Source organism: Balaenoptera musculus, chromosome 2, assembly GCF_009873245.2.
Source record: "Balaenoptera musculus isolate JJ_BM4_2016_0621 chromosome 2, mBalMus1.pri.v3, whole genome shotgun sequence".
NCBI classification, from domain to species: Eukaryota; Metazoa; Chordata; class Mammalia; order Artiodactyla; family Balaenopteridae; genus Balaenoptera; species Balaenoptera musculus.
In genome coordinates this window covers 134,335,431-134,349,018 of record NC_045786.1, presented here as the reverse complement: position 1 = coordinate 134,349,018, position 13,588 = coordinate 134,335,431, and the positions used below count along the sequence as shown (strand labels likewise).

Genomic DNA, 13,588 nt, shown 5'->3' with positions numbered 1-13,588 from the left:
TTTCCCTGGTGTAGTTTATCTTCTGGGAAAAGGACATACAGATCTTGTTGAATGATCCTAGTTTATTAATCCCAATTCTTATTTCAATATCAATTATTACTTTATGGTTTACTACTTTACTATGGTTTATTACTTTACTTTATGGCATCAGTGTTTACTACCTTTCTACACATTTGTCATAATTTATAGAAGAGGCCCCAAAATGTACAATTACATATTTGATATAGAATTAGATCACTCAACATTTAAGGCATAGTCATTGTATGTTAAGTAATATACCCAGTGCTCTAGAGAGTTGCCCACCAAAAGAGCCGTGAAACAAATCCTCTACTTCAATTCCTTTTTTTTCTAGGTGGCTGAAAAGCTACACAAATGTCATTTCAAGAACAAAGATCTACGAGAGAAACTGCATACTGTTACGAGACAATATAAGATTGTCTTAAATGAGGAGGATAAAGTTTTTATGCAGAAACAGAAAATTTATTCTGAGTATGTTTCTATCCATAATCCATACATGACTCAACATGCTTTAGTTATGGGTTGCTTCTCCACTTAAGCTTATCCTAGTTTAAAATCTATTGATAACAATGAAATGTTCTTTACCCAATTGTAAATACACTCCTAATGCGCCTCTATATATACTGAATAATGCTTTCCTCATATGGGTCAGATCAAATCCATAAACTCCAAATCTATTATTTTTACTTCTAAATCAGATTCTTGAAAGAATAATCATGCTTTTACCCCATGAGACTGCCTAGAGAAACTATGAGATCTACCTTCATCAGAAACTGGCTTTGTACCTACATTTCCTTTCTCAGAAAAAGGTTTTGTCATTGATACAATCCCCTAACCCAGAGACTGGGAAATTATTCAAGGAAACCCCTATCTTTTACTAGGACTCCATTCAAGCACCAAGGCTTATAAATTCCACCTCCCAACTATTTCTCAAATATATCCTATCCTCCTCTCCAACTCCACTCTTTTCACCCCTTTTAGCTTCTTTGGTTTGGCTTGCCTCTCATAAGTTCTTCCCACTTTCTGTTTTACCACCCCTAACTTATCCACCTCCCTCTCACCACAATGATCCTTCTGGAACATCCCTCTGAGGTCATTCCTTTTTATCAGTCACTGCATTGTTGTCAACTGGGTACAAATCCCTTTGTCCCACTGAACTATGAACAGATCAGAGCAGTTGCTCTGTCTTACTCAGCACTGTATCTTCAGGACCTTGTCCATTGCTTAGCAGGTAGTAGGCTTTCACCAGTGTTTTCCTAATGAGAATTACAGAATAACATCTTGCAAGTATGAGTTATGTAAGTAGTAATACATTACTACACTCAAAGTTAAATCACATGGAAGTGTAATTATGGTGTCCAGGCCCACTTATGTGAAGCTGAATTTATGGTCACTGTTGTAGCATTTAGGATGCAGAGAGTTATTGCAATCATTTTGTCTCATCCAATTGAATAGCCTACTAATAGTATTCTTCAGGCAAAAACTTTCCTCAGATCCATACTAAGTTATCAGTTTGAGTCACAAAATGTGCTGATGACAAATAATTGTAACAATAAAACATTTACTACTGTTGTTGGTTTTTGTCTTCTTCAGCTTGGGCTACCATAACAAATTACCATAGACCGGGAGGTTTAAACAACAGAAATTGATTTCTCATAGTTCTGGAGGCTGGACATCTGAGATCAGGGTGCCAGCATGGTCAGGTTCTGGTGAGAGCTCTCTTCCTGAATTGCAGATGGCCAACCACCTTCTTGCTGTGTCCTCACAGAGGGGAAAGGGAGAGAGAGAGAGAGAGAGAGCTGTCTGGTGTCTCTGCTTATGAGGGCACTAATCTCACCATGAGGCCTTCATCCTCGTGACCTCATATAAATCTAATCACCTCCTGAAGGCCCCATCTTCAAATACTATCTCACTGGGGCCTAGGGCTTCAACATATGAATTTGTGGGGGGACACAATTCAGTCCATAGCAGTTTTGAAGAAGATGAGACACTTAGATAAAGTACTTCCTGTTACAGGCACATTCCTATCAATGTCTAGAAATTTGAACAAAATTGTAAACTTCCCGTTATTCTCTCTGTAAGTTAGAGACGAAAAATAACCACTCTTTACAAAATGCCTCATGGGTGCCACCCACTGGCTTTGGCACTTTACATCTCGGTTAATCCTTAAAACCAGTGAGATAGGTATTGTGATCCCCACTTTATGGATGGGGAAACTGAGGCTCATCCACAGGTGAAGTCTCTTTTCAAGGTCACACTACGAGGAAGAGGTAGACCACTATCCAAAGTCGGTCTGATTGATTCCTTCACCTTTTACAAAATAACATCACAGAACTGATAAATTCATTAAAAGAGACACACCCACTCAGCAGGATAAAGTACTATGGAATTGTTCTTGTGGTTTTATGGTTACTATTGCAGTTAATGTTCCTTTCATAGCTTAGAGATTTTCATAAATTTATATTTAGCCACCACTAGCAAGAAGACTTTGTTTCTATTTTTACTAATATATTTGATAAACAGTTCATGAACTGAACTTTCCAAACTACTTTTTAAATTCTTGTTTGTGGTTGCATATTTTCTTACGCTAAGGAGTTAAAAATGATTATTTCAACCTTAAATATATGATTACTCTGTTTTTTCATGGTAGAAATCAGAAACAACTGGCATTTATAGCTCAGAAAGAAAACTTCCTATCAAAAAGAAAAGTAGACATCAAAAATATGGAAGAAGGACTTATCACACTCAATGAGCTTCATCGGTATGTTTGTTGCCTTTGAAAATTTTAATCTTCATTCGTCTACATTTATTTTTTAATAAATGGTAACAACAATTCTATGCCAGTTTCTAATATACTATAGAAAAGCAGGTTCATAATTGACTCTCTCTCTTTTACAGTCCAGAAAAGTCATGATCATCAAATCTTTGACTGAAAGGATAGACAGGCACTGAGTTTTACATAAGCTGCGTCTAATACCTCTGTTACAGCCTTCACATTCCCCTCCATCCCAGATTCACAAGCACATCTTCCATCCTTAATTACCACTTATCCCAAATTCAAGAATCTTTATTGGCTTTCTAAATTATACATGGCAGCAAATGAGAACTCAGTCTAGAACCCAGAGTTCCTCACCAATTTGTTGACCTTAACCCTTCCTATGTCACAGTGTTATTTCCCTTCATGTCCCCTGTATGCAGCAAGTTTGCCTTAGTCACAAGAGTCCTGACTTGCTGCTCCTTTCCTCTGTTTCTTTGCAGATGATGATGTCCTTTCCTTGGTGAGATTGCACCTCCATTCTGGCAATCCATGTTCCTCCCTCTATTAAACATTATCCTCTAATAACCTTTCCTCAACTGCCTCGCCAAAATCCGTTCTTCCCTATCCTTGGCTTCAATACTTGCAGAATCAGTTTGCACTTGCAAAAATTGTAATTGTCTTTCCATTAGTCTGCCACTAAAATCTTTAGTTGTTTCACAAGGTTTGTTTTGTCTCCCAATTAGATGGTAGCCTTATTGTGCATGTGAATTATACGTAAAGTCTACTATACATTTTAACAGCTCCCACAAATGCGAAATCCAATATATTTTTCTTGTTTTTAGAGCAACAAAGGAAGTATATCGGAAACAAATAAAAGTCCTGAACGATAACCTGGAAAGAAAAAATCAGAGATGGTAAAAAAGAAACCTCATTTATATTATAAGTAGTATATGTTATCTTTTTAAAATTTGATATTATTTATTTATTTTTTATACAGCAGGTTCTTATTAGTTATCTATTTTATACATATTAGTGTATGTATTTCAATCCCAATCTCCCAATTCATCCCCCCCCACGCCCCCTCAGCTTTCCCCCCTTGGTGTCCATACGTTTGTTCTTTACATTTGTGTCTCTATTTCTGCCTTGCAAACCAGTTCATCTGTACCATTTTTCTAGATTTCACATATATATGTTAATATTCAATATTTGTTTTTCTCTTTCTGACTTACTTCACTCTGTATGACAGTCTCTAGGTCCATCCACATCTCTACAAATGACCCAGTTTCATTCCTTTTTATGGCTGAGTAATGTTCCATTGTATATATGTACCACATCTTCTTTATCCATTTGTCTGTCCATTGTATATATGTACCACATCTTCTTTATCCATTCGTCTGTCGATGGGCATTTAGGTTGCTTCCATGACCTGGCTATTGTAAATAGTGCTTCAATGAACATTGGGGTGCATGTGTCTTTTTAAATTATGGTTTTCTGTCAGTATATGCCCAGTAGTGGGATTGCTGGGTCATATGGTAATTCTATTTTCAGTTTTTTAAGGAACCTGCATACTATTCTCCATAGTGGCTGTATCAATTTACATTCCCACCAACAGTGCAAGAGGGTTCCCTTTTCTCCACACCCTCTCCAGCATTTATTGTTTGTAGATTGTTTGTTGATGCCCATTCTAACTGGTGTGAGGTGATACCTCATAGTAGTTTTGATTTGCATTTCTCTAATAATTAGTGATGTTGAGCATCTTTTCACGTGTTTCTTGGCCATCTCTATGTCTTCTTTGGAGAAATGTCTGTTTAGGTCTTCTGCCCATTTTTGGATTCGGTTGTTTGTTTCTTTAATATTGAGCTGCATGAGCTGTTTATATAGTTTGGAGATTAATCTTTTGTCCATTGATTCATTTGCAAATATTTTCTCCCATTCTGAGAGTTGTCTTTTTGTCTTGTTTATAGTTTCCTTTGCTGTGCAAAAGCTTTTAAGTTTCATTAGGTCCCATTTGTTTATTTTTGTTTTTATTTCCATTACTCTAGGAGGTGGGTCAAAAAAGATCTTGCTGTGATTTATGTCAAAGAGTGTTCTTCCTATGTTTTCCTCTAAGAGTTTTATAGTGTCCGGTCTTCCATTTAGGTCTTTAAGCCATTTTGAGTTTATTTTTGTGTATGGTGTTAGGGAGTGTTCTAATTTCATTCTTTCACATGTAGCTGTCCAGTTTTCCCAGCACCACTTATTTAAGAGACTGTCTTTTCTCCATTGTATATCCTTGCCGTCTTTGTCATAGATTAGTTGACGAGGTATTTGGGTTTATCTCTGGGTTTTCTATCCTGTTCCATTGATCTGTATTTCTGTTTTTGTGCCAGTACCATACTGTCTTGATTACTGTAGCTTTGTAGTATAGTCTGAAGACAGGGAGTCTGATTCCTCCAGCTCCGTTTTTTTCCCTCAAGATCACTTTGGCTATTCAGGGTCTTTTGTGTCACCATACAAATTTTAAGATTTTTTGTTCTAGTTCTGTAAAAAAAATGCCATTGCTAATTTGATAGGGATTGCATTGAATCTTTAGATTGCTTTGGGTAGTATAGTCATTTTCACAATATTGATTCTTCCAATCCAAGAACACGGTGTATCTCTCCTTCTGTTTGTGTCATCTTTGATTTCTTTCCTCAGTATCTTATAGTTTTCTGAGTACAGGTATTTTACTTCCTTAGGTAGGTTCATTCCTAAGTATTTTATTCTTTTTGTTGCAATGGTGAATGGTATTGTTTCCTTACTTTCTCTTTCTGATACTTTGTTGTTAGCATATAGGAATGCAAGAGATTTCTGTGCATTAATTCTGTGTCCTGCAACTTTACCAAATTCATTGATTAGCTCTAGTAGTTTTCTCGTGGCATCTTTAGGATTCTCTATGTATAGTACCATGTCATCTGCAAACAGTGACAGTTTTACTTCTTCTTTTCCAATTTGTATTCCTTTGATTTCTTTTTGTTCTCTGATTGCCGTGGCTAGGACTTCCAAAACTACGTTGAATAATAGTGACGAGAGGGACATCCTTGTCTTGTCCCTGATCTTAGAGGAAATGCTTTCAGTTTTTCACCCTTAAGAATGATGTTTGCTGTGGGTTTGTTGTATATGGCCTTTATTATGTTGAGGTAGGTTCCCTCTATGCCCACTTTCTGGGGAGTTCTTATCATAAATGGGTGATGAATTTTGTCAAAAGTTTTTTCTGCATCTATTGAGATGACCATATGGTTTTTATTCTTCAATTTGCTAATATGGTGTATCACATTGATTGATTTGCATATATTGAAGAATCCTTGCATCCCTGGGATAATTCCCACTTGATCATGGTGTATGATCCTTTTAATGTGTTGTTGGATTCTGTTTGCTAGTATTTTGTTGAGGATTTTTGCATCTATATTCATCAGTGATATTGGTCTGTAATTTTCTGTTTTTGTAGTATCTTTGTCTGGTTTTGGTATCAGGGTGATAGTGGCCTTGTAGAATGAGTTTGGGAGTGTTCCTTCCTCTGCAATTTTTTGGAAGAGTTTGAGAAGGATGGGTGTTAGCTCTTCTCTAAATGCTTTATAGAATTCACCTGTGAAGCCATCTGGTCCTGGGCTTTTGTTTGTTGGAAGATTTTAGATCACAGGTTCAATTTCATTACTTGGTCTGTTCATATTTTCTATTTCTTTGTGGTTCAGTCTTGGAAGGTTATACCTTTCTAAGCATTTCTTCCAGGTCGTCCATTTTATTGGCATAGAGTTGCTTGTAGTATTCTCTTAGGATGCTTTGTATTTCTGCAATGTTCATTGTAACTTCTCCTTTTTCATTTCTAATTTTATTGATTTGAGTCCTCTCCTTCTTTTTCTTGATGAGTCTGGCTAAAGATTTATCAATTTTGTTTATCTTCTCACATAACCAGCTTTTAGTTTCATTGATCTGTGCTATTGTTTTCTTTGTTTCTATTTCATTTATTTCTGCTCTGATCTTTATGATTTCTTTCCTTCTACTAACTTTGAGTTTTGTTTGTTTTGCATTCTCTAGTTCCTTTAGGTGTAAGGTTAGTTTATTTGAGATGTTTCTTGTTTCTTGAGGTAGGATTGTATTGCTATAAACTTCCCTCTTAGAACTGCTTTTGCTGCATCTCATAGGTTTTGGATCATCGTGTTTTCGTTGTCATTTATCTCTAGGTATTTTTTGATTTCCTCTTTGATTTCTTCAGTGATCTCTTGGTTATTTAGTAACGTATTGTTTAGCCTCCATGTGTTTGTGTTTTTTACGTTTTTTTCCCTGTAATTGATTTTTAATCTCATAGCGTTGTGGTCAGAAAAGATGCTTGATATGATTTCAGTTTTATTAAATTTACCAAGGCCTGATTTGTGACCCAAGATGTGATCTATCCTGGAGAATGTTCTGTGTGCACTTGAGAAGAAAGTGCAATCTGCTGTTTTTGGATGGAATGTCCTATAAATATCAATGAAATCTCTCTGGTCTATTGTGTCATTTAAAGCTTGTGTTTCCTTATTAATTTTCTGTCTGGATGATCTGTCCATTGGTGTAAGTGAGGTGTTAAAGTCCCCCACTATTACTGTGTTATTGTCAATTTCCTCTTTTATAGCTGTTAGCTGTTGCCTTATGTATTGAGGTGCTTCTATGTTGGTGCATATTTATTTATAATTGTTATATTTTCTTCTTGGATTGATCCCTTGATCATTATGTAGTGTCCTTTCTTGTCTCTTGTAACATTCTTTATTTTAAAGTCTACTTTATCTGATATGAGTATTGTTTCTCCAGCTTTCTTTTGATTTCCATTTGCATGCAATATCTTTTTCCATCCCCTCACTTTCAGTCTTTATGTGTCCCTAGGTCTGAAGTGGGCTTCTTGTAGACAGCATGTATATGGGCCTTGTTTTTGTATCTATTCAGCAAGCCTGTGTCTTTTGGTTGGAGCATTTAATCCATTCACATTTAAGGTAATTATTGATATGTATGTTCCTATTACCATTTTCTTAATTGTTTTGGGTTTGTTTTTGTAGGTCCTTTTCTTCTCTTGTGTTTCCCACTTAGAGAAGTTCCTTTAGCATTTGTTGTAGATCTGGATTGGTGGTGCTGAATTCTCTTAGCTTTTGCTTGTCTGTAAAGCTTTTGATTTCTTTATTGAATCTGAATGTGATCCTTACCAAGTAGATTAATCTTGGTTGTACATTCTTCCCTTTCATCACTTTAAATATATCATGCCACTCCCTTCTGGCTTGTAGAGTTCCTGCTGAGAAATCAGCTGTTAACCTTATGGGACTTCCCTTGTATGTTATTTGTCCTTTTTCCCTTGTTGCTTTTAATAGTTTTTTTTTGTCTTTAATTTCTGTCAGTTTGATTACTATGTGTCTCAGTGTGTTTCTCCTTGGGTTTATCCTGCCTGGGACTCTGTGCTTCTGGACTTGGGTGACTATTTCCTTTCCCACGTTAGGGAAGTTTTCGACTATAATCTCTTGAAGTATTTTCTTGGGTCCTTTCTGTCTGTCTTCTCTTTCTGGGACCCCTATAATGTGAATGTTGCATTTAATGTTGTCCCAGAGGTCTCTTAGGCTGTCTTTATTTCTTTTCATTCTTTTTTCTCTATTCTGTTCCGTGGCAGTGAATTCCACCATTCTGTCGTCCAGGTCACTTATCTGTTCTTCTGCCTCAGTTATTCTGCTATTGATTCCTTTTAGTGTATTTTTCATTTCAGTTATTGTATTGTTCATCTCTGTTTGTTTGTTCTTTAATTCTTCTAGGTGTTTGTTGTTTAATTCTTCTAAGTCTTTGTTAAACATTTCTTGCATCTTCTCGATCTTTGCCTCCATTCTTTTTCCGAGGTTCTGGATCATCTTCACTATCATTATTCTGAATTCTTTTTCTGGAAGGTTGCCTATCTCCACTTTGTTTAGTTGTTTTTCTGGGGTTTTATCTTGTTCCTTCAACTGGTGCATAGTCCTTTGCCTTTTCATTTTGTCTGTTTTTCTGTGAATGTGGTTTTTGTTCCACAGTCTTCAAGACTGTAGTTCTTCTTGTTTCTGCTGTCTGTCCTCTGGTAGATGAGGCTTTCTAAGAGGCTTGTGCAAACTTCCTGATGGGAGGGACTGGTTGTGGGTAGAGCTGGTTGTTGCTCTGATGGGCAGAGCTCAGAAAAACTTTAATCCCCTTGTCTGCTGATGGGTGGGGCTGAGTTCCCTCCCTGTTGGTTGTTTGCCCTGAGGTGACTCAGCACGTGAGCCTGCAGGCTCTTTGGTTGGGCTAATGGCGGACTCTGGGAGGGTTCACACCAAGGAGTACTTCCTAGAACTTCTGCTGCCATTGTCCTTGTCCCTGCAGTGAGCCACATCCCCCCACCCGACCTCTGGAGGAGACCCTCCAACACTAGCAGGTGGGTCTGGTTCAGTCTCCTGTGGGGTCACTGCTCCTTTCCCCTGAGTCCTGATGTGCACACTTCTTTGTGTGTGCCCTCCAAGAGTGGAGTCTCTGTTTCCCCCAGTCCTGTTGAAGTCCTGCAATCAAATCCTGCTAGCCTTCAAAGTCAGATTCTCTGGGAATTCCTCCTCCCATTGCCGTATCCCCAGGTTGGGAAGCCTGACGTGGGGCTCAGAACCTTCACTCCAGTGGGTGGACTTCTGTAGTATAATTGTTCTCCAGTTTGTGAGTCACCCACCCAATGGTTATGGGATTTGATTTTATTTGATTACGTCCCTCCTACCGTCTCATTGTGGCTTCTCCTTTGTCTTTGATGTGGGGTATCTTTTTTGGTGAGTTCCGGTGTCTTCCTGTTGATGATTGTTCAGCAGTTAATTGTGATTCCGGTGCTCTCACAAGAGGGAGTGAGTGCAGGTCCTTCTACTCTGCCATCTTGAACCAATCTCAGTATATGTTATCTTAATTAACAGTGCCCCAAAGTTGGAAGGATGTCAGAGTGCTTGTTGCTTGCTAGAGTCCAAGGAAATTATTTCCCCAAATTAAATTGTGTGAGTTTTCTTGGATCTAGATGTGTTTGTTAGTTTGATTTTTTTGGCATTGAACAGAAACAAAGTTTTTCATTCCAATTATGTGAAGTCACCAAAGAGTAAAATTGCCAAGATATGCAATGCCTCTTTGCTCATCCATGCTCCTATGTGTACCAGTAAGGAAGGTGATGTGCAGGGACAGAGGAGAGTGGTTAAGTACTCTACAGATGGACTACTTTGTTTGCTCTACAGATGGACTACTTTATTTGCTCTGCCTCTTATCGGCTCTGTGGCCGGGGCTAAGTTATTTAATAATCTCTCCGCTCCCATCCCTATAAAGTGAGGAATGATAGTAGCACCCGCTTTGTAAGGTTGCTGTGAATGGTAAATGAGATGATCGACGTACAGTATGTAGCTCAGTGCCTGGCACCTAGAAAGCACTTGCAGAAACATAGCTATATTTTATTATTGTTGTCTTTATTATAATATTATTTTTAAGACTCCAATTGCACATTTTTACTCTTCTCTAGTTATATAGCTTTTTTACGTTGTAATGGAGAGAAAAATTTGAGAACCTAGAAGCTTGAAATTTCTTACTAGCACTTTGAGTAGTTTAGGTAATTCTTTTACTATTTCTGTCTGGGACTCTTCTTTTTCAAACACCCCCGAGCCTTCCCCATTTCTCTCCTTTACCTAGAGGAGGCAAGCTCTAGGTAAAGTGTGGTTTGTCCACTGTCCTGTTGGATGTACTGACACAACTTAATGTGAAGCAACTTGCAGAGATGGCATTGAGGCAGTTAATGTTTTGTCTTATTTTTTCAGCTAACATGTCTAGTCTACATCATCAATGGCACAAACAATTTTATATAATCATAGTAGGATTTGTTTTGTTTTGAATTCCTTCATCTTTTCAGTAAACTGTGATGTCAATTTGATGATAATTCTTTTTGTTCTAATCTCTAGTATTATAACTCAGTGGAAAATAGCTTGTTTGCTAAAAAAACATGCACGTTGGACCAACATGATAAGGGCTGAAATACAAGAAATTATAGATAAAATTCAGGATGCTGAACTTAGACGCAGTGAATTATTACAAGAGGTAAAGGAACTCAAGGAACTTAGTATTTACTCCCTATATTGCATGTCAGTAATTCTTCAGTATTTCATTAAACCTTACCTTATTAAAAGGTATTTTGCTTTCTGCTGATTTCATGTTTAGAGTGAATTATGTAACTTTCTTGAGAAATGTAGCCAATTGCTGTGTATTAACTATAGGAATTTAGCAAAGTAGCAATTCTCTCCAGAATATGCTCTTGAAGCATGTAACTGAAACTTGAAGATAGTGTTTAGGGAAACTATCTAAAAATAAGGAGACTAAACATCATTTATTTAGCTCCTATATTTATCCTCTGCCTACCCTCCATCCCCTACTACTCCCATTCCCCATTTCCTCATGTCATTTATAGCTATTGTTTGGTGAAGAAATTAATCTCTGGAGGGAAAATAAGATCCCCCTCAGTGGTTACTGAGAAATAATATAACCTGAAATCAGAGCCAAGTCTCATGCACAGAAATATTAATTTACCTGGCTGTTTGAAAATGTAATACTGACTGCTACAAAACAAATGATAAATCCTCATTTATTTCCCCTAATTAGACCAGTTTCAGAGAAAATGAGATCAATGAGTTTTTGGCACAGATTGAACAACTTACATTAGAATTAAAACAAGAGGAAGAGGAATTTGTTGCCAAAGAAAAAAAGTTAATTCGAGAGTTGAGCAAGTATGAGGTAAATTTTATTTTACGTCTAAGAATAATTTTAGATGGTGATATGCAGGGGAGGGTGTATTTCATGCTATTTTAATCAGTTAGAAGTAAAGTAAATCTTCTAGTATAAACAAGACTACAATTAAATTCTGAATCTTTCTTCTTTTTCTAAAAACGAAATAGAACAAAAAGAAATATGTTTTCAGTTAAAAAAAAAAAAAATCACACACTCCAAGTTTTGTGGAAGTGCTGGCAAAATCCATGGAGACAGGTGGAGTGTTGGGTAAAACCATGCAGAGCCGGAACAGGAGAGGCTGGAGAGAGTAATGAAGGGTGAGGGAGACCAAGAAGGCCAATCTCAGAAGTCCTCCTTAAAGACAGGGCATGGCACTGACCTGGGAACTGCCAAGGGCTGACCTGAGGTAGAATAGAGCAGCGATGATGGGGGAAGTGGAGAGAAAAGTCACTGCAAGGACCCAGGAGGCCCAGAGTGGCTAGGTCTCTGGAAACACAGCAGAAAACAAACCTTTTCAAGGTGATGGTGTTACCTTGATAGACAAGGGCATGTTTCTTGGAGACCACCATTGGAAGAGTAGCTGGGGGGAAAAGAGATGGTAGCAGAAGGCTTCCTGAACTTGATTCAGTTTGAAGAGGGAAAAAAAAGGCCTGACTACCCCAAAGAGAAGCTTTATTTGAAGGCAAGGGAGTAGGGAGCCTTACATTTCAAAGTTTAGATCTTACCCTGGTCCAAGCCCACTCTTCCTCCCACCACACACACCCTGCCACGTCCTGCAGAAACCCTCTGCAGATAACTGGTCCCAGAAAAAGCCAATTCTTTCTAATGTAAATAGCAAAAAAGAAGCAGATATGTCTTACACACAAAAATACTATGAGAAAAACAAGTGAAGGGGCAATGAAACTTTCCATCAAATGAAGAACGCTCAGAAAAATGGTGCTGGAACAGATGAAAACTGTGACTCAACATCCCTCCATGAATTCAGAAAAAAATTATTTCATAGAAGTGCCAAGGAAGATTAGCAATATGGAAATATAGGAACTCAGGGAAGAGACGTCAGAAGGGGATGGCCAGAAATAGGAAGAGGGGAAATGGGAACTGGCACAACTCAGGGAACAAACCAGGGAAAGAAAACATTGCACAAACCTATACAAAATTAGGAGGAACAGAAGGAAGAAGCAAGGCGGAAAGCATTTCTCCATTGGTTGTAGCATGTGTGGGTACCCAGTATTTTTCTAGAGGCTGAAAACTAGAAATTTTTAAAAAGGGGGAAAGAAACAGAAGCCTTATGAAGCTTACATTCCAGTGGGGTTGGGGAGATTGAAAATAACAAGATAAACAGTAGAACATGTAATATATTCAGTGGTGATAAATGCTCTAGAGAAAATAAAACGGGGAAGTGGGATAGGGTGAGTGTATGTAATGCGGTCTGTGTGCCATTTTAAACAGGGAATCAGAGAAGGGTACAGCCCCAAAGGCTATGAGGAAGTGTGATATGCAGATATCTGGAGAAGGTGGCTGCAGGCAGAGGACACGCTGAGCATGCAGGTTCTGAGGCAGGACTGTCCTATTTGAGGAATGACAAGGAGGCAGTGTGTCTGCAGCAGAGATGGGGGAGAGTGCTGGAGGTTCTAGGGACTCATCTTCCAGAAGCAGATGCTGACATGGAATTAGGAGTGCAAAGGTTTATTAGGGTGTAATGCCTATGAAAGGACTGGGCAGGGACCATTATGTAAACTGCAAACTCTCCGGGGAACTCCAGAGCAAGGATCGTCCATTAGAAGAGGCGTGCCTTGGGCAGAAAGGGCTCTACCCTTGTACCATCTCTTTGCTCACATAGTTAGTTGGAGGCCGCCCCTCAAAGAGCATGGTCTTGGCTAGATAGCCAAGGCCACTCTGAAGGAGCCAACCACACTGGAGACTGTCAGCTAACCACACCCCTTGCCACAGGACAGTGAATTCTTCCTTGAGGGTAGATCTAAAAGGGGCATCCCCAGGCTTGCCACACCTTGTGAGAACTTTGTCTTTCACTCTGCATGGGCTGGG

General features: G+C 38.3%; 1 protein-coding gene across 1 annotated transcript in view; it reads left to right on the top strand.

Moving 5' to 3' along the window:
* Positions 1-13,588, top strand: part of CCDC175 (coiled-coil domain containing 175) — a 69,568-nt gene that overhangs the window by 31,758 nt on the left and 24,222 nt on the right. Inside the window, exons 9-13 of the mRNA XM_036842728.1 lie at positions 353-489; positions 2,669-2,779; positions 3,619-3,690; positions 10,723-10,858; positions 11,417-11,548. Coding sequence (XP_036698623.1) covers positions 353-489; positions 2,669-2,779; positions 3,619-3,690; positions 10,723-10,858; positions 11,417-11,548 — 588 coding nt within the window. The remainder of the gene's footprint in view (positions 1-352; positions 490-2,668; positions 2,780-3,618; positions 3,691-10,722; positions 10,859-11,416; positions 11,549-13,588) is intronic.